The sequence below is a fragment of the Podarcis cretensis genome (assembly GCF_951804945.1).
Source record: "Podarcis cretensis genome assembly, chromosome: 9".
Lineage (NCBI taxonomy): Eukaryota > Metazoa > Chordata > Lepidosauria > Squamata > Lacertidae > Podarcis > Podarcis cretensis.
The window spans coordinates 32,410,879-32,432,652 of NC_137178.1; the positions used below are offsets into that span (position 1 = coordinate 32,410,879).

General features: G+C 38.8%; 2 protein-coding genes across 6 annotated transcripts in view; one reads left to right on the plus strand and one right to left on the minus strand.

Moving 5' to 3' along the window:
• LARP1B (La ribonucleoprotein 1B) overlaps positions 1–6,163 on the plus strand; it is a 29,985-nt gene extending 23,822 nt beyond the window's left edge. For all 5 annotated transcript variants that reach the window (XM_079989416.1, XM_079989418.1, XM_079989420.1 and 2 more), the window contains exons 14-19: positions 9–115; positions 1,604–1,764; positions 2,292–2,436; positions 3,360–3,469; positions 3,561–3,688; positions 4,191–6,163. In XM_079989416.1, the coding sequence (XP_079845542.1) occupies positions 9–115; positions 1,604–1,764; positions 2,292–2,436; positions 3,360–3,469; positions 3,561–3,688; positions 4,191–4,421 (882 nt within the window). In that variant the 3' untranslated portion in view covers positions 4,422–6,163. The remainder of the gene's footprint in view (positions 1–8; positions 116–1,603; positions 1,765–2,291; positions 2,437–3,359; positions 3,470–3,560; positions 3,689–4,190) is intronic.
• Positions 6,164–11,304: 5,141 nt separating this feature from the next.
• Positions 11,305–21,741, minus strand: PGRMC2 (progesterone receptor membrane component 2). The gene is made up of 3 exons (XM_079989459.1): positions 21,281–21,741; positions 14,262–14,417; positions 11,305–13,224 (listed from the first exon to the last, which is right to left on the minus strand). The coding sequence occupies exons 1-3, from the start codon at positions 21,651–21,653 to the stop codon at positions 13,127–13,129; spliced, it is 627 nt and encodes a 208-aa protein (XP_079845585.1). The 5' UTR covers positions 21,654–21,741; the 3' UTR covers positions 11,305–13,126.
• Between the last annotated feature and the right edge of the window lie 33 nt (positions 21,742–21,774).

The following is a 21,774-nucleotide window of genomic DNA, read 5'->3' on the forward strand; positions in this document are numbered from 1 at the left end:
TATTATAGACACGGAGGAAAAGAAAAACACGGCATAGTACAAACCCTCCATTAGAATGTCATGTTGGCTGGGTAATGGATTCCAAGGATCACAGGCCAAGAACATCTTCTATAAGGTAGCAATATTTTTTTAAGATTATAACTTAGTTTAATCTTCTGTGTTCATAGGATCATTGGAAAATTGCTTAATTACACAATATAACAAAGCAAGTAAGAGGAAGAGAATAATGAGAGGAATGAAATACTCTTAAAAGCTGTAAGGTTTGCACACATGAGCAGCAACTGTAGAGGGAAAGAGCAAGTGCTCACACCTATTATGTTGGGGAAATTGTTATTTATAAATGGTGGGTATCCTTCAAAATAAACACAGCCCCTAACTACAAGATATGTTCAGGTGTTGCCTGTTGATGAACATAACCTGCAAACATATATTGTCAGGAGTTTCATAGAAATGGATTCCTTGTATATAAATGTAATGGAAATCTCTTCCAGAACACAAATTCGTATTACACAAAACAGCTTGTGCTTATGAATGGTAGTACACAGTTTACAGGCACTTGCCACATTGTTGGCTTACATTTGTATTGCATCTGGCATCAATATTTGTGAAAACTTCTTTATCTAGTTAAGTGTAGGCATTGTCTCAATAGAATGGCTACATTTGGACAATCATTTGGGATAAAAACAAACAACCTGTATTCACATGCAGCTGCTTTACTTCTTTTTAAGTGCACGGGGAGGCAACCCAAGTAGCTACATCTGAACTGGGAAGCTAGGATATAAACCCCTGGTTTAAACCAGCTTTCTGGATTGTTTTCCTGCTCATGAAGGTAGGAGTTACATGAAGATGCAGGAGGCTGATTCATTTTTTAATTATCCAAATGCAACCATTGTCATAGTCACAGCAGGGAACAGTCATGAAGTTCCAGGCATAGGACTAAGCAGTAGGTAATACCTGAATGCAGTTATGAAGCCTTCCTTGGATGTATAATAGATAATACTGTGTCATTTAGACTTGTTTCCTTTGCAATCCTACAGAGTTCTAACAAATTGTCAGAAAAAGCAGAGCTGAATAAAGAGTTAGGTACGGTAGGACATCACACTAGAAAGGGCTTGCTCAAAAGTATATGTAGATCCAAATCTATTGAGTGGGTTTGCTAAACATAAATAATTTTCATTGTACATGCATTATACTCCAGCCTGAACCTTGTGAAACCAGAGCAGATTCAAAAATTTTGGGGGAAGTGTGTGGTATACACCCAAAGAATCTCCTACTTCAAAATGCAGGCAAGAAATGGCATATTTTATGTTTCCATCTGCCCAAAATTCCCTTCATGCAAAAAGGTAGCATGATCAGAGAAATATTTTTATTTAATCATGCTTCCTGCTATACATTTAAATGTAGTCTTGCCACCTTCATTTTGAAATTACTATAGACCCTGGAGGCATTCGGAATGTTCGATTTGACTTTAACTTTGAGGATCGCCTATTGGTGACAGGGTTGGAAAGTTGGTTCTACATTATTCATTAAAAGAGAATGCACAATTACCTATATTCAAAAATGTTCTGAAGAATTTAAGCAGCTTGTCTTTTATTTTCTGTAGTAGTTCAAATGCATCGCCATTGGAAGGTGCTCCACTATCTGGAAGTTACGGCTGTACTCCAAATTCGCTTCCTAAATTTCAGCATCCTTCTCATGAACTTCTAAAAGAAAATGGTTTTACACAGCAAGTGTACCACAAATATCGCCGTAGATGCCTAAATGGTAAAAAATACGATTTTTTTCCTGCAACTGTAACGGGAAATAGCCTTTTGTCTTTCATTCTAAGTACCATAACCATTTATGTTTTTGCTTTGTGTTTGTTCTTATAGCTTGTAGGATGTCAACAATGTTATATAACTAAATATTTTTGGAAGGGACTTGAATTGCAAATGAAGTAAAAGGGGAGGCAGTTTTGATTATCCCTCTGTATCCTTTTGCCCTCAGGGCAGCTTTTCAGGGCTCAGGAAAGGAAGCATGGCCAAAAATTGCCTCTTAGTTATCTTTATAGAAAAATCAGGTTTGTGTTTTGATGCCCTGACCTCACTGGAGCATGGCAGAGACAGAAATAAATGAATGCCATAAGCAACTTTAACGTTCACTTTTTTTCAAGCTGTAGTGTAAGGTGTATTGTTTTTTGTTGCTGCTCTTTTGTGGCATAGATTCATACAAAGCATCTGTTCTAAAGTAAGTAGAATTAGAATGCTAAATAGATTCTTTCATCTTTGCTACCTTATTATTTTTGTCTCCAGAAAGGAAACGGTTGGGAATCGGCCAGTCTCAAGAAATGAACACACTATTTCGTTTCTGGTCCTTTTTCCTCAGAGACCACTTTAACAAGAAAATGTATGAAGAATTCAAGCAACTTGCTCTAGATGATGCAAAAGAACATTACAGGTAGTGCTTTGTTTGACTTGTAAAGTCATATACGGTACAGGAACCGAGCGCCAGCTTGTGTAGCAACATTAATGGCATTGCTTTGGTGCTTCTGAAGCATTAGTATAGCAAAATAAAGTGGTTCCAGCTGCAGAATAGAAAACTAAGGTTTCTTTCCATCATTCAGTGTTTACTCTTGAATATGGAGCTTACAACAGACTGTAAAAAATTATCAGATGGATAAGTTAAGAGACTGTTTGCTAGGAATCCTTGGCTGTCCAGTCTTCCTCATTGGAGAGCAGCTTTGGGTGCACTAAACAAATGGAAAGATTCTTCTTTCAATGTCTAAATTTTTGCCAGAGTTTTGATTCAAAGCAAATGACAGAAAAACCCAACAGGCAGGTGCTTCCACTGTCTCCTTTTTTGTTTTAAATAACATAAGATTAGGAATCTTTGTGGGATTATTTACAAATCTGGTTATATTTGATAGCAATATACTCACCACTGTTGTGCTGATCAACATGAAAATAGCTCACACCATGGCCTGGGCACTGTCCAAAATTAAGTCCAGGGATGTTTCTCCACTATGTAGCTACAGTTAACTAGTGTAAGACAGTCGGTTATCATCTAGAATCCCCACCTCCACTTTATCATATCCAAATTCCTTCTGTAAAAGTCATCATGAAAATATGGTGTTCTGTTTTCAGGGTATGGCATACTCGGCAAGAAACAAGGTTGCTGCCTGTACTGAGGGGTAGGGGTGTGTGTGTGTGAGAGAGAACTAGCTTATGAAAATTGGAATAGCTGGATAAGCTTCCCAGATTCCCATGGTTGATCCTTAAAGTGATGTTTTGTTGTTGTTTTTGCTATAAGGAGAACAATAAATATGGTAAAACAGCATCAAGAGATTTTTGTGCTCTTATTCTTTATTCACTGTTCTACAGATACGGTCTGGAGTGTTTGTTCCGGTTTTACAGTTATGGGCTGGAAAAAAAGTTCAGGCAGGAGATCTTCAAAGATTTTCAAGAAGAAACAAAGAGAGACTATGAATCTGGTAAACACCTTGTTCATAATGGTCTTGTGTAATATTGCTTGACTTCATGCTTAATTAGTTTTAAGATATCTCCAACATGTTCTCTCATTAGGTCAACTCTATGGACTAGAAAAATTTTGGGCTTATCTAAAGTATTCACAGTCTAAAACTCCACCTATTGATCCAAAGCTTCAAGAATACCTCTGTAACTTTAAAAGATTGGAAGACTTCAGAGTAGATGTAAGTGTTCAAGCTATCTCAAGCAAATTAATTTAGTGTATTAACATTACTGACTGATTTAAGAGACACCCCCCCCCAATTGAATGTAAAGTCAACCAATATCTGTTATGATTGGAGGGTAAGTTTAAGACATTCTGAAATGTAATATGGTCTGAAATGCCAAACCGGTTTGTAGTCATGCTGCACATTTTCTTTTCTGCTTTCTGCATTATGAAACTTTGTGCATGTCATCTGTATAGATAATCTTGGATACCTGACAGTGACAACTAGAGCAAAGCAGGTCTTAAAAGAGAAAATGTTATTGCTGAGTTGTATTTGATACCTTTCATGCAAGCCACATTCCCTTTATTCAAGAAACAATTTCTCATATTTTGGCATGATGTCACTGCACTTCAGCCATTTGGAGTAACCATTAAATGCTCAGGCTTTGAGGTTCAAAACTAGATCATAATAAGTTCTGATAACTGCAAGGGTATAATAATATTTCCATGCTTTCTTTCAGCCTCCCATTAGTGAAGAATCTGGGAGAAAAAGACATCCAACTGGTGAGGAAAGTGATCGTCATAGACATCAATCCAATTCTTCCAAGATCCTTGCTGGTAATTCTACAGCTGCCCCTCAGGCGTGGGTCCCAATAAACTTTCCCACTACAAATACTGTACAGGAGTTGAGTAACAGCATACACCAGAACAGTACTGCCACAAAATCAAGAAGTGATATACCTGAGCAGTAGACTTTCATTAAGCTTGAACCTTGAGATCAACTCCTAATGCCAGTATTTTAGCTCAAGGATCTTCAGGGAGAGCTATTTTAAAGCTTGATTAAAAACAAATGTATAGGAAAACGAAGGATCGCATTGGTTTCTCACAAAATTAAGTTCCAAGTACTTGCCCTTGATCAGTTGTACTGGGTTTGGCGAATAATCAAAGAGATCCTAGGGAAAATATATTGGTCTCCGTGTTGCTGTCCCTGACTTATTGTTTACAGGATCTGCATTCCAATATTATATGCAAAAATACTTTGGGATGCCTTATGGTTCAGCTCATACTTCTTAAAGAAGTTATGGTATACTCATGTAACTTACAAAGCTTTTTTCATTCAAGTTTTCCATCATTATTTCTACTTATAGAAGCCAAAAAGAAGACATTTTTAATGGAGAAATGACATAAGTTGATAAATGCATATATTACTATCAACATTTTTTTTTACAGTACATGCACACTCCATGCTGTATAGGAATGTGCACGTTTCTTGGGTGCTGGATTTTGTTTTGCTTTTTAGTTTATTTCAGGATCTCTTTTGCGTTGAGTATGAAATTTTGAGTTAGGCATCTATCTCTTTGGTTTAAGGTGTTTTATTTTATGCTGGTTCATACTTGTACTTAGGCAAAAGTAGGTTGCAGAGGGGAAGGGGTATGGCTTAGTAAACGTTACATCTTTAAGTTTAAGCAGAAGGGTAAAAGTAACATGTGGCTCACTAATCACCCTTCAGTTAGAAGAGATGCTTGTGTTTTCTGTTTAATTGCTCTACTAAGTGACTTGCACTTCAAGGAGAGGTTATTTTTAAACAATTATATTTTGTTATTTGACACTGTTTTTATTTAAAGTACAAATTTGACACTGTTTTTATTTAAAGTACAAATATAGTACATACTAAAAAATGTTGTCAAAATGGGTTTAAATAAAGTGCAAATTTCATACTCTGCTACGACCAACTGAACTTAAATTGTCCAAGTCATCACTTTTCTTAAATGTAAATGATTAATTCAAATAGTAGTTATTTGTATTGGGAGGTAGAAGTTAAGGGGATACTTAACCTGTAATTACCTGTTCATTTCAGTTATTGTAAATTAAAATGTTTAGAATAAGGAAACGGAAAACCTCCTTCCCTGAAGTGGAAAGAGTGGTAGGAATAGGTGCATTTTCATTACATACAGCAAAACAGTGAGATACTCAGCTGTCTTCAGGTAACTTTCTACAAATAAAGCCTAACACTGTTTGATGCCTTATTACTGGGAGATATCTTAAGTGATCCAACATTTTAGTTTTATTGGACTTCTTTGGTAGATATGGTTGAAATCCATTGCAATTTTCTGTCATTATTGCCTTGTGAATCTGAATAGAACAATTATGAATATGTGCATATTTGTATATGAATATAAGTGGATTTCCCAGTAATTAATTTCTACACACAAACTAGCCTTTTAGAACTACTTTGTTTTGCAAAGGAACTAGGAATTGATGATACACATTTTATATAGCATCTTTTCAGTGTGCTGAAGTTATACATCTCAAACCTGTGCTCTATCTATGCCACCTCCTCCATGAAAATGATGCAATTGTAAATTTGGATTAAACTGTATATAAAAGAAATATATTTACTTTCATTTATTTGAATGAAATGTGTGCATATCTAGCCTTTAGTATGCATAATTTGTGGTATCTTTGCAGATTTTATAAAAATACAAAAAAGTCACCTTCGTGTAGTGTGTGGTTCTTAAGCAATCTTGTTCTTTAAACTTGTGTAGTAATTTTGTTGGGTTGCTATTGGTTAAACTGGCATGTCTAGAGCTTGTTGCAGCAGTGAGTGGAACTAAGCATGACCAGGGGCTTTTCTTTTCCGGCCAAAATTTAACTGGTGGTGATGAGGTAAACAGTGTTGCAAATATAGGAGAATTTGGAGTGTTGCTTTTGCATAATGAAACACACTATAGACACTGGCAAAAATATATGGGCTTTATTCCAAGCTTATGGTACTTGGTATTGTATAGCTGATAAACTTCACCTAAATATTTTTCCTGCAAGTTGTTCTTGGCTATTAACATTTGACTTTTATTTCCAGTTGATTAACTGTGATTTTGATTGTAAAGAAAGAGGCGTGTTGTACTTTTGTTCTCTAAAACTGGTTTGCACAACTTCTGTCCACCAACTCTGTACATATAGCAGCTGACTAGCTCTTGCTGATCCTTATCCTGCCTGGGATAAACAAGGGTTTGTTATACAAGGATAAAGCGCTGAATGGATCTGAATGGATCTTCATGGATCTGTTTGTGCAGACCACCTATATCTCCTGTTGATACGGCTGTTCATGCACTATGTTCCAAAATTCTAGTGTTTGTGGCAAGAAAACTCAATTACATTATGCAGATTTAAGTTTATGGAAAAAATAGACAATGTGTTAGGCTATTTCATGAAAAATACATTTTTTAATAATCAAAGTGCTTAGCAAATGCTGCCTTGATGCATAGAGATGTTTAAATGAGTAGGGGTACAGAGGACATTTACCACATGAATTGCATGGTTGTTTTAGGTTGCTTGTCTCTACTGTTTGAATCCTCCTTGAGTCATAAAAAGCTGTTGCTTGTTGGGTAGCAAAAGGTCAGTCATTTTACCCAAATAGTTGATGGGAATAAACAAGTTTTATTTTTAAGGTTTTAATTTGGGGACTGTGGAGCTCATTGCCAAGGAATCAAGTCTCTTGGGATGGATTCAAACATGGTTTTCTTGCATCAGATATTAGCTGAGGAAATACTGTGTTCCCTGCATTCTAACTGCAATACTTTGTTGCTGGCCAATTTCGTTGTTAAATGTTTTATACCTCATCCTTTGATCAGATTCCCAGATTGGCTTATATAATTTCAAAATAGAATAAAACTAGTGGGGGGGAAATAGAAAGATACAAGAAGCAATCAACTATTAAGGGCTAAAAAAAAACCAGCCTAGAAAAGAGATCAAATTTTAATTTAAACAACCTGAGAACATTAAAAGGTATTCACCTTCCAAGACAGTGAAGCAGTCTTTGTCTAGGTAGTTGATTCACTAATCTAAACTGGAAAAAGGCTCTTTAAAAAAATAATTGATTAAATAATTCCTCTAGCCTGCAAACCTGTCCCCCCCAGAGATAGCATAACCTATTAGGCTGCCTCTGTGAAAGAAATAATAAACTGCTTCTGGTAGTATAAGCCCCACCATTAGAAAGGGTAGGCTGGAAAAACAACATTTCTGAACATTCATGCAGCAAATTATGTGCAAGGTAGTCCTACAAAGTTCACCCCCTCCCTCTTCTTGGAAAGTAATACTCACCGTGGTCTGTTTCCTGATAACATCACAAAACCAAACAGTACACCTGTCCTTTAAACAAAGCAGTTCCCCAAGAAATGGCTATTTACTTATCTCACCTTAGTAGTATAAGTTTGGAGATGAAAGGTTTTTTTTTATGATTGTTTGAAAATGCAGTTTCATGATTTAATACGTTCTTTATTTGCAATCAATCAAATACTCTGGAGTCTTTAAAAATGCCTTTGAATGTTTGTAGTTCAGAAGTAGCACAGCAAGTACATATGAGCAAGTGATTGGGTGGGAATCTTACTGATGGAGAGGGAGTAGTATTTTCTTGCCTTGTTTGTTACTGGATCACATAAGACAGCCTTGCAAATAAGCTCTCAAAAGCTGCAATCCTAAAAGAAAGAAAAATTGCTATCGGCTGCTAGAAGAAGGACAGAACACTCCCTCCCGCAGAAGCAGAGTGCATTTTTGTGCTGGGCAAAAGGAGGAAGCTTCCTTCCTCAAAGCCTGCTTACTGTCTGCCGAGAGGAGGGACAGAGTTCAATTCCATATGCCTGTGGTTATACCATGTGAGTTTTTAAGTGCAATGCTGTTTTTAAGAGAACATTAACTGCATCAGAGACAAGCTAATTTACACCAGTCATTCGTTTTATTTGTATGTCACTTTCCCACAAAAGAAATAATGACCAAAGCGACTTGCCACAAATAACAGGTTGGCTGGAAACGCCCTCCCCAAACCTTGCTTCATGGTTCCTCAGAAATAAAATGGGCAGTAGGGCATTTCTTTCTTCTTTGGCAAGCAGAGTGTTTTGTTTTTAAGTGCATGTCTTTGTAAAATATTGACAAGCCATGGAAGGCAAAGGTTACTAAGATCACTAGCAGCTGATTGTGTGGGTGAATGCTAATGTGTGTCATAAAACAGATTTAGAAAATGCTAATTTATTTCTGTTGGGTTGAATAGACATAGTCTGTGATGAAGACCTTGGGTTTTAGAGGCATATGTGAATTTACTATGTTTTTGCTAGAGGTGCCATCATACATTAGATATAGTTACAGCCTGCTTCTCGTAATAGACCTCAGAAGGTAGTTGCTATAATACACAAATTACAGGTATAACTTAAAAATGAAAACTATCAATTTAACAATGAGAGTGGCCAAAAAACACAATTAAAACTAAAAAACCTCAAATATGCAAAGCAGACAGCAATAAATACTCCTATATCCTCCAAATGCCTGGGCATAAAGTTCATTATGTGGTTTTGGAATTATAGAAGTATATTTGGGACTAATATTTCTAAGGGGAGGAAGGACATTCCACAAATGGGGGGCCACCACAAATATGGCCTTTACCCTCATCACCACATAATGGACATCTCCTAGCATTGGGGTGCCAAGAAGATCTTAGGATATGAACGGGCTTATACTGAGGAAGGTGCTGCTTCACCATTTTTCGTCCTACATAGGAGGTTTTATATGTGAACACCATCAATAGGGATCTTGTTCAGTAACTTGGCTCTGTTGCTGAAACAGAGAAATCCTGTTCATTTAAAATGGTTGCTTGAATAGATGGGAGCTACACCCTACACAGGAGACTATTAAGCTGCAGGTTATGTTTTGTTAGCTGCCCAACACTATACATTTAGCTATTTTCAAAGCATACAGAATTAAAAACGACCATCAATGCAACACATAAATCATATAACCCCAGCTGCCTCCACAGAAACCAACTGAAAAACTCCAAAATGCAACAACACTAACAAAGCCTTCACAGAGCTGGGTCACATTCCACCAAATGCTTGCAAAGAAAAGGGAAGTGCCAAAAAGATGTCCGTATGTCTGTGTGAAGCAGTCCTCACCGGAAAAAGTATTCCATACACTTGGGGGCGGAGCGGGGAGGATGGGACACAACTGAAAAGGCCTTCTCACTGGATAGCTCAGTTGGTTAGAGCATGGTGCTGATAATGCCAAGGTTGCAGGTTTGATGCTTGGGACAGCTGCATATTGGACAAGATGATCCTCAGGGCCCCTTCCAACTCTGATTTATTGCCACCCTTCAAGCACCCTGGAGAAGGACCTCATGACTTGAGTGGAGGAAGAACACAATGTGACAATGGTCTCCAACCATTACTATGTCCTTTATGAAAGCCATCAAAGTAGAGCTTTAAACCTAAATGTTCATTATACTTTGTAGAAGGGTTTGTTGGAAGTGCAAGCAGATGCTCTTGCTAATTTTCTGCATTGAAGCAGGAAAATTTAATTTTCCTACAGTGGAGGGTATTGTCAAATGGGTTGGTCCTTCCATACTGTAATAGGGCTGTGGAAATGGCTTTTAACTGCCATCCTGTGTTGGAGAGGGCCTCCTGCAGTTTCTGTCCTGCTGAGCTTCAGTGGTTAGGGCATTAGCCGAGTTTTGCCAAACTTTTCCATTTGCCTATTTCTGCCACACACACCCCGCTTCCCTTTGGTTTGGGGGAGTTGATGAGACAGATTAAAAGGACAGTGAACCCCAAACTGCAAAGTTTCCTAGATGGGCAGGGGGTGGACACCCCTACATTTCAATGGACTCCTTGGAGGATCCAAGATTCCCATAGTGGATGCTCCCCTCATAGAGCTTCTCTCCGGTGTCATAATTCTGAAAGAGGGCAATACTCCTCTCTGAGATCAGGTGTTAAGATGCTCAGATCTGGCCTGTCATAAGGGCTTGGGTTTGGCCCAGAGCCATCTCAGCTACCTCCAAAGAAATGGCACCAGACACTTGTTGGACCATTAAGATACAATGTAGGTGTACTAAGGATGCTGAATTTTTGGTATTGGTGGGAGGAGTCTCTTAAGCTTTACTAGAATGGTGAAAAAAAGCTTGCATTTTTGTGTTACAAAGCATCCACTCTTGCCTGAAAGGACCACTGCTCATTCCATGTGAAGTGCAAATACCACCATAGTTCAGTATCAATCCTCCAGACAACTGTAGGGCAGTCATACGATCATCAGTGTTGTTGTATGTCACTGTGAACTAAATGGTTCTTTCCAAGGTGTCTTCAGAGGTGGTCTCAGCTTTAGGTGGGAGCTACAGTGAAAATCCCTACTATGGATGGGTAGTTTTTGAATATCCAATCTGACCCTCTACTGTAGGAAAACAATGTTGGACTTACTGTGGGAAGTTCCTCTTCTACAGTAGATGGAGGGTATTCTACTTGGAGTGATTATTGCTGCTAGGAATGTCAAGGGAAAGTCTCTGGCTCTCTGCTGGTGCTATTTAAGGACAGAGATGCCTTACATGTTTCCTTGTCTGTTATTTTTGCTTTTCAGGGTTGCAATTTCTGAATTGTTCAGATTGTTGCTGTTATATCCCTAAACATAGGGAGACACTCTCTCATGCAGGATGGCAATTACAAGTCTGATTAACATAGCCCTCCCCTACTGGAATGGGAACACCAATTGATTTGAGGATACCCTCCATCCACTATAGAAAGAGAAATTATGTTAAGTCCAACATTTTACTTCCCTACCAATAGCTTCCCTGAATGTAAAATGACAAACACAGCACACTAACAATGTATCTACAGAACACTTTATTTAAAAAAAAGTAGGAACACAAATTGTTCATTTCTCAAAACAGACTGCATTATTTCAATTATGGAATACATTTTGGGAGTGGAAGAGTTGTAACTGTGGCTCATCAGTGGAGGCTTATTTTCAAATTAAAGGACAACAGCATGTTCACATTTTTAAAAAATGGGGCAGCAGATAGAAAATCTTCCTATTGACACCATAAGAACATTCTACTCACAAGCCAACCTGAGCATGGTCCAGAACCGTTTGGTCATTTTGGACAGGAGGAGGATGCTGTTTGTTAAACACACTATATCACATAGCTTGAAGATCACAGCTCGGTTTTCTTCATGCACGACACATGGCTGTCTTACTGCATGGCATGATTTTCCTTATGTTGGTCATTGATGGCAGCTTAAAGCTACTTTATTGACTAATTTACAGGAAATGCATTCAAGAAAAAGTTAGTTTTTTTTCTTTACCTGCCACATTGATAAAAACAAGCTGTGTTTGTAATATGCCAAGAAAAAGGAATGACAACCTTCAATGAAAAGTAATAGCCAAAGCATGTCTACATACAGATATGCTCCACTGTTATATGCCACCTGTTTGCTCTCATTCATCTAAACTGTACCTGAATGTCACATCTCTGTTGTGAATTAAGTGTGATGACTAAGTAAAAATGAGCTGGGTAAAGCTTTATTTAATAGCAGTGCAAAAATATTTAATATCTCCAATATTTCTTCTTTTACTCATACACACAAGTCCTGGCCACCGATACTAGCTTAGTAGCATCTACATAAAGTCTGACAGCACATTTGGTATTTTACATGCTTTATTAAAATTGTATTCATATTTACAGTATCTGCAGGAACCATCCCTCCATTTCTTGCACATGAGCACCCACATCCATGCACATCCCTCATTTCTCAAAGATATGAGGCTAGGCTCCTTAAATTTAGGGAAGAGGTGGGCTTGTTTATTTAAAAAGCAAAAGGGGAGTGCATTTGGCCATTACACTGCTAATTAAGTTTATGTATATTAACATATATATATATATATGGCAGTAACACTGAGTATTCCTTTACATTCTATATACAGAATGACATCAATGTTTTCCAGTCACCCGAATGTTCTAACTTCAGTCCTCAATGCTGCTTTTAGTGACTCAGGTCACATTTGGGGTTTTCCCTTAAAACAATTCAAGTCTCTAAGTTGAAATAAGGCACAATTATTCCGATTTGATTGAGGGGGAAGGAAAATCATAGACACTTCAGATGATACCTTCTGCAGATAAAATTTTCCTTTATCCTCCAGGAGATTCTATTTGAAACCCTTTAATCTGCAGAGATCTGAAGTAGTTTTCTGCCATGGAAACCAATGGCCCACAAACTAGTTTGAGTATTTTCATTTTATTATGTTTCAGCAGCCAAATTTACTTGGGATTCCTTAACTAGGTTTTCCATTTAGCGTCAAGAGAAGTAGAAAATGGCATATGAAACGATTAAGCTTGTAAATAACAAACTGTTCATAGGCTTCAACATGCTAAAAAGAATAGTTTTCTTTGCATTTTAAATCCCTGCACCCATTTCATTTCTGAAGCCTTTCCAGACATTACAGTTAAACTGCAACAAAAACTATGTTTGGCAGCACAAATAATGCCTAGTAATCATTTTTTTGTTGAGAGTGTAATGATGTTCTTGTACAAAACCTATCAAGTCGTTTTCTGCAGCAGATGAACTGTACCCAAGGACACAGGGCATTCTGTGATGGGGAGTAAGAGATTGCAGTTCCAAAGGCCCCTGACTTTGGTGATTTACAATCTTTATTCCTGTTTAGTGTGATCCTTGGTATCTTCCTCATCTGTATATTCTGATGGTTCCTCTCCTGGCTTTAGCAGTCTACCTACATAGTCATATTTTTCTGAAAAAGACATGTAGGTATTATAATCAAAAGTTAAAACATGACATTAAACATCTATATAAACATTTGTCTATCTTTCAACCCATTAACTTAACTTTTTTAGTTCATATCCATGATTAAAGGTGTTTTCACACACACACACCTAAGCTGTTCTTTTAGCTTTCTCCTACCTGAAAAACATCCTAGTATACTGGAAATAACAATGGAAAGTTTAGTGTTTCTCAAATAAAAATGGCCTTCTTGACAGCTGTCACCATAGGCAGAAAACTTACTTGTCCACCCACATTCACCAAACAGCAACAAGTGTCAGAGGTTAACTGAACTTACAGAGAGCAGTGGCTTTTGCTTCTGCCACCACCACCCTCCCCTGTTGACTGTTGACAGTCAAGAACTAAGCTCTGCCTGCACAAACATCTATGCAAGAATGTCTCTACAATGATGAGAATGTACTGCAGTCCCTGAAGGGTACACAAGCAACTCATGAGATAGTGATTTTGGAATTCTGGAAGAACCCCTGTGATCACTCCCAGCACAGCAGTAGCTCCTTCCCCCACAAGAGGTACTTTGACTAATGCTGATGTTTACAGAAGCACTAGGTATCCCAACCTTCCCTAATCTGGTGTCCTCCAGATGCTCTGGATGACAACTCCCATCAATCCTAGCCAGCACAATTTTTTATCTTGCTTGCGGCAGCAGAATTAACAAGAGGCAACTGTATACTAAGACTTAGAACCAACTGCCTCCACATCCTCCTGATCCCCATCTGATCCAGTATTTTCACTACTGTGAGGAAGGGAGTGGTCCTGTTGTGCCCGGCCATGGAAACCTATTAAGGTGTCTCTTTCCTCCCCATCCATACAGATACACTATGCTTATGCATATTAACTAAATATTTACATAAACTGAACCATGACATTTTCAAACTAAAAATTGCTAGCAATTTAGTAAATATCAATTTCTGCAAAATAACTGAGAAACACCTTTACAAGTACTCACTTTCCATTTGATTTAAAGGAATATCCCAATTTAAACATTACCTTTAAATTGCATTTCCCATTCTCTAACGCTTTCCATTTGCACAGCATTTAAGTCTGATAAGTCATCATATTCATCTCTAAGCGCATCTTTATCTAGACAGAAAGTTGCCAGTCCCCTTGAGGCATCTCTGCCAGCAAATATTCCATAAGGACCCTCTGAAAATAGAAAAAACAGACCCATGTATTCAGTCACGCACTTGCATTATCCTTTCAGAATAACATTGATGTGTTCTCATAATCCCCTACCCCAGATTAATTGTTGCCAAACATCAGAGCTAACTGAACAGTTTAATAAATTTGAGCTTGAACAAACAAGCTTATTCAGTAGCTCAAACTGCTTTGCCTCCTTTGTCCCAATTTTAATATTTTCTTTTTTAAAATACATGACAAATGCTAGTCACACAGTGGCAGTGGCTGAGTGCAAACATCTTTAAAGTGTGTGATTGTCTCTACTCAGGACTGCAAAATATAAGTTTATCCTTCTTTCTTGGGCAGAGCATTGGCTAACACAGAAGCTGAATGATCCACAAACATGAACTTTCCTCTACAAAATGCTGTTCAAATGAAGTGAAATGTCCAAGCTAACAAAGGAGGTCACTAACTCAAAGACTATATAGGCCATATGATACATGAATGGCAGAACAGAATTTGGTTAAAGAAATTGGATATATTTATAACAAAGCCACAAAACATTTAAAGAAGCGTAAATCTTTTTCTTGGTACCTAGGGACATTGGCAGTCTTTAAAAATTGCTGTAATGGAACTTGGCAACACAACTAACTTTATCAACCTGACCTTTGGAAATAGCTTAACTTGAATCTTAAGATTACATAACATCCAGAAAATTACTAAATTACTTTTTAAAAAAGGCACAGGAATTCAAGTTATGGAAGTAAGTTTTATGCTTCTATTCAAATGAACTGTGACACTATTATACACTTATCTACTGAAACAAGTCAAATAAAGGGTTTAAGGTTAATAACAGAATGATAGTCATTCTGATGAAATAGTATATGACCAATTTGTGCTGAACTGGTTCATATTATCTGATCAATGGACTGCTTCAGGAATTCAAGATCACATGGTAGAACATATGTAACCTAGAGTAGGTTACAACAATTTAAAATATAACAAAAATAGTTTAGAACAGCTTACAACCACAAAAATACTTTCTAAAACTTTTGTCCACATTGCAATACTAGGATTTCAGATAAAATACATATCCTAAGGCTTAAATTCATTAGTGTTTTTCACAACCATGCACTTAAAAGTGTTTAAGCATATGGTTTTACCTTGCTATGCTTGGGGGAAAAAACCATTTTTCTATTATACTTTTGGGTTAAACAAACCCGAATTTTAGAAAGAAAATGAACAGAACTCTAGTTTAATGTGAAGAGAGATAAATTTTTATTAACAGTCATAGTTTATAGTACAAAAACACCACTATACCAAGAAGCTACCTATATTCTCAAAAACAACTGCAATGATAAATCAGTACACCAACACAGACACTGAAGGTTTCATTCAGCAAAGCTGTCCCATGTAAGAACTTCCACTTGCACAGTGGAACTCCCACAAAGCACAGATGCAATCCTTTTTCATGGCTTACTTACATGATGCAGATATATATATATATATCTGGAGGAGAGGGGGTGTGACTTATCTGAGTCTATCCAGCAATACAACCCTGTTGTTCTTTACCCCTTCATGCACTAACTACTGCTTGTGCATAGTTATGTTTGAATATAATTTCCCACAGATATCACAAATTTTATGAGCATGGCAAGGCTTACAAAAGTCCTGTAAATAATGCAATCTGGGTTGTTCTGAAAAATGGTAAATAAAGCCAATTTTGAATTAAGAGAGGTCTGTTTAAAATATAATGAAAATCTAACTTCCAGCAGTTTTCAACTATCTTACACATCCACCACACAGCAGTAGCATCCAATCTCATCACCATCTCTCCAGCACTTTGATGATATGGGTCTGCTAATCATGTGTAGTTTTAATAGGTCCAAATGCCATTAATGAATTACCTATAATCATTCCCATAATCATAGGCTGAAGATTTGAATTGTACTTTGTTCCAAGTCTCCTTACAATTTTCCTCCTCAGTTCCATACATTCCAGCAGTGTTTCAAGTTATTAAAAGGATCACTACCCCCCCCCGACTGTAGACTCAAAAGGAAAAAACCCCAATATAGTGGTCACCTTTTGTACATGTAAAGTCTTTTAAATTTTATTAATTATTAAATTTCTATATCACCCTTCATCTGAGGATCAGAGTGGTTTACAATATAAAGACGCAACAATACATAACACAGTAACAAACAAAAGCAATACACAGTTAAAAAAGGTTGTACTGTAGTTGTTTTTAGCCAAAGGCCTTGGGTGAAGAGTGGTTTTGCTTAGTGCCTAAAGAGATGAAATGAAGGTGCCAGGCAAGCCTCCCTGGGGACAGCATAATATCTTAAACCTAGGAAACCTGGAGAATAGTATCTCAAACTGCATGGCTTCTTTTTGTTTTTATTATACATTTTGTGGTTACTATATTTCATTTTTATCTTGTGAACCACCCTGAGATCTAGGGATGACGAGTGGCTAAATAAATACATACATACATACATACATAAGGTAAAAAAGGTAAAGGTACCCCTGCCCGTACGGGCCAGTCTTGACAGACTCTGGGGTTGTGCGCCCATCTCACTTAAGAGGCCAGGGGCCAGCGCTGTCCGGAGACACTTCCGGGTCACGTGGCCAGCGTGACATCGCTGCTCTGGCGAGCCAGAGCCGCACACGGAAACGCCGTTTACCTTCCCGCTGGTAAGCGGTCCCTATTTATCTACTTGCACCCGGAGGTGCTTTCGAACTGCTAGGTTGGCAGGCGCTGGGACCGAGCAGCGGGAGCGCACCCCGCCGCAGGGATTCGAACCGCCGACCTTTCAATCGACAAGTCCTAGGCGCTGAGGCTTTAACCCACAGCGCCACCTGCGTCCCACATACATACATACCCTTTATTAGTCACATTAGATATGATTGTACTTAGAATCCCTAGTATGCGCTAGAAACCGGAAATACACCAATTCTCCATCTGTTTAGGAGTGTCTATTAACATGTGTGGAACTAGCCAAAATGGGTATGTTGATGAAAGGCAGAGAAGAGAAGGGCTCACAATTTTATTGTTTGCTGTCAAGCAATGGTAGATATATCAACTAAGACATTAGTTTGCTTTTGTTTTTTTGATTACTTTGAAATAAGTAATCAAAGTCTAGGCCTCTGTTCATCAGATTAATGATCCCAGGGCAGGTTATATTTGTTGTCCTAACAAATACTGTAATTTGTAAATTTTAAAGCATAATAATGCTTCACTATGTAACAGTTAAGATTACCAAAGAAATTGGTATCCGACAATAATAGTAAAATTTTCACCTCAAATTTGTCATTTTTTGCAATGACAACATAGTTCCATGGGACAGCTGTTCATATTGTTCATAAACCCCTCACCCAAATCTATTCTGATAATATCATAGCAGTTACAAAAAAAAGAAATCACCTGGGCAGCTGAACAACACAATCACATATTTATTGTTATGCTACTGAAGTGTTAATTCAGGGAGGTTTTCAATTCCATGAAAAAGGCAAATTCTAGACAAAGCTAAACATTTTGCCATCTATGGACTTCAAAAGCATAAGTATGACTTTTACAGAAATGAGGAGGTTGAGAAATGCCTAAGTTTGGCTTATTGTGTTCTATTAATACTCTTAAGCTGGATGTGTTGCGAGAACTAGTAGCCTGTTAGTAGCATTCCTCCTAAAATAACAGGTGCATAGGGTTTTTTTGGGGGTATACCTGAATATGGTCTCTACCAATAGGAGTGCCAGCTCCAGCTAGTTGGCCAATTAGAGCTGTTCTTGGATCAGGATGACCTAGTTGCAGTTGTCACCACTCATTGACAGCTCCTGATTGAACTAACGCAACACAATCTACATGGGTGTTTCCTTAAAGATGATCTAGAAGCTGCAGCTGCCACAGAGTGCTACTGTCCAGTTGTACAGGGCAGCAAGAAATGGTAAATGACACAGAACATGAAAGAATTGTGCTAGCCTACCAGGTCCAATTCAATAAGATAATAGCATTCAAAAATGGGTTAGAACTCAAGTACTTGCAGGAATGCCTTCCCCAGTATCAGCAAACCTGTTTTGAGATCTGCAGGGAAAGCCTAGCTTGCAGTGTACCCTCAGTGAATTTGACCTAGAGGATTGCTACACAAGACAGGGCCTTCTCAATGGTCTTGCCCTGGCTGTGGAACCCTCTCCCTACCACACTCAGACTGTTCCCCACAGAGGGCAACCGAATACCCGTTTGTTCCAACAGGCTTTTGGGGTTTAGTAAGAGTGGAATAATTTATACGGTATTTCTCTAATTTAGTGCTGACTTGACTGCTATACTTTGTAGTGTGCTTTTACTTTACTCTACCCTTTGCTTTTAGCCACCCTGCACTCTCATGAGAAGGGAAAAATATAAGAAATAAAATCTCCATCAACATGGAGTGCTTACCAGTCTCTATTGTGCTTTGGACTCAGAATCATTTGATTTGCTGAAGTCACATATTCTAACCTCAAGTTTATAAGCCACCACTTCTTTCAGTGTTAGATGGAGAAGCATATTCTTATAAAAGATGTCTCCTTTATTCATAATTCATTTAGTGACCCATCCATGTTACAAGGCTGAAGATCTTCTGTAGGAGTCTTCCAAGGTACTTTCCAGGAAGGTTTACAACACAACAGATACACATATTGCTTATTCTTTAAGTAGTTATAATAGTTTAAGAATTAGTTTTCTAATAGTACTTTTTTGTTATTAAATATCAAAACATATTGATGCTGGGAAAATGAGATTCATTTCTTCAGTTGTGGGATCACTGTGATTTCGACTGCTGCATTGTGTGATAATGAAAATGTCAAGATACCTACTTGATAGTTAGCATATTGTGGCCAGTATATAGCCTGCAGAGAGAGCTGGAAAAGATTAGTTTCAATGCTCAGCACAATGCAAGACACAATAGACCCCTATTCCAGCATCGAATTCTCACAACTGACTCCAGTATTCAGGGAGGAAGGTTTAGTAGCCCAAATGGCATGTTATCTATTTGTACCTACATTACTACTGTTTTACTTCACCAGCACAAGTTGCACATTTGCAGTGTGTAAGTGGTCAGCAAGATATTTAAATAAACAGTGTCACCAAGTTTAACCACTCAATTAAGGTCTTTAATGAATTAAAAATATCATGATTAATGGACAGATCTTTTAAAATTACCTTCAAAACAGATTGCAACACTATTTTCAGAGGTATTCACAATTCTTTTACACAGAAGAATGCCTCTTCTAACATGCCTACTACAACCTATGTGTACACTGTCTATGCTTTGTGTTTGGAAAAGTTTTTAACTATATACAAACTGACTTACAGTATGCACATCTGTGTGTACACAGAACCAAGGCAATTAGAGGTTCAATGTGGCTGACCCCCAGGCAAATGAGTACAGCAGGGATGGGGAATATATGAACCTCCAGATATTGTTCCCCGCCAAATGGGAACTGAAGTCCAACAACATTGGGAGGGCCACAGATGCCCCATAGGTTGCGCAATTAAAAAATAAATAAAAATGCAGCTCCAAACTCTTATAATTTGTAAATTTCTTTAACCAGGTTGCAGGTTTAAAAATAAACAACTGCAGAAATAGCTATTCTAACTATTAACTTTCTATGTACAATGAATTTTTTTAAAAAATCCTTGCCCTACTTTTCCTTCACTATCTACTATATACTTCACAAAAGATCATTGTGAGCCTATTAAATAAAATAATGTTTAATTATTAAACCTGCTACTTAGCAGGACTTACTTGCAAGTAAATATATTAAGAACTGGATTATATATTGCCAATCTCCCGCCTACTTTAATATATATTAGGCGAAATCTAATCAGAAGCAAGACAAATTTTATTCCAGCTGCCAAGAACTTTGCGCAGATATGAATCAATAAGCCTTTATCTGTACATGGTTAGGACCAGTATAGGATTAAATCCACAGCTCCACGTCAACTTATTATAAACTTTATTCTGTTGTAATTATGTGTAATACTGCAGCCCAATTATCACTGCAATTGCTGAGAGACTTGCAGAAAGAGAAAATATCCAAACCTTAATAAAATGAAACTGGATTCCAACTCACATTGTAAAAGGCTGGAACTATTTCTAGTTAGTCTAGTTAATCAAAATCCAGAGAATTACATGTGCAGGGAAAGGAAACAAGTCAGCCTCAGGATTTCTGAAAATTTGGGAAGCAAATATGCCAAAGACAGCTTGTTCACTCCAGGGCAAATATGCATTCAAAAGGGACTAAATGTCTGAAAGTAAAGCAGATGTGTGAACAAAACTAGGAATGAAGTTTAGGTGCCCTATACTGTATTTGTGGGCACCATGGCATGCCCATAATCCCTCATATTCGCCAAGGCCCCCTACCTCCTTGGTTTGTTGTTTAATAATTATTTTAAATTTCGCATTCTTCGGTTTCTTTTGGTGTGGGCTACTTGTTTCTGTGTAGATGCTGTCTGCTTCCTTGTCTGCATTTTATTTGGGGTGTGTGTGTTTACCTTTTGTTTTGGAATGGAGAGTTCAGAGGAGATCACCAGCTTTCCTTCTGCGAAATGGGTATTTTGTGGAGCCCGTGGCACTTCCGTGCCTCCAAATGTGCCCTGGAACTCACCCCCCCCCAAAAAAAAAGCCTGGGGAAACCAGCCTGGTCTGGAGCCTGCTATATCTTCTTTCTCCACCTACCCATGTGGGGCCATCGCGGGCCTTTTCCCCACCCCCCCACCCCCACTTACTTACTTACACCTGCTACTTGGGGGGAGGGCGTTTCTCCCGCCTTCCAGGCCTTTGTCCCACCGTCGCTCACCCAGGAGGCATGTATGCCGCCCCCCCCCCGCTAGCCCCCTTTCCCCCCGTTCCCCTCACCGGGCCCGTAGAACTTGCTGCCTTTGGTCACGTCGAAGACTTTGCCGTTGACAGCCAGGAGGATGCGCGCCGCGCGCGCGCCGTCGTACTCGCGCAGCTGCTCCAGCGTGAAGTCCCGCCGCTTCATGCGGGGCAAGGAGTCGACCAGGCCCTGCTGCGCCGCGCCCCCCACTCCGCTCCTCTTGCCCCAGCGCCTGTAGAGCCGATAGGCCGCGAGCGCCACGATCGCCAGCAGCGCCAAGCTCAGCAGCATGTCGAGGCCGCCGTTCCCCCCGAGCCAGCTGCCGGCGGCCGTCTCCTCCGGGCTGCTGCTGCTGCCGCCGCCGCCGCCTCCTTGTTCAGTCCTTAGCTTCCCATCCCCATCGTCCGCCATCACTGCCCAGCCAGCGCCTGCCTGAGAGGAACCGCTCCGCCCCGCGACGGGGGAGGGAGGCGGGGAGGCGCAGGCGGGGCGCCGTCTGACTCTGCCTCGCCCGGGCTCCAATTGGTCACTG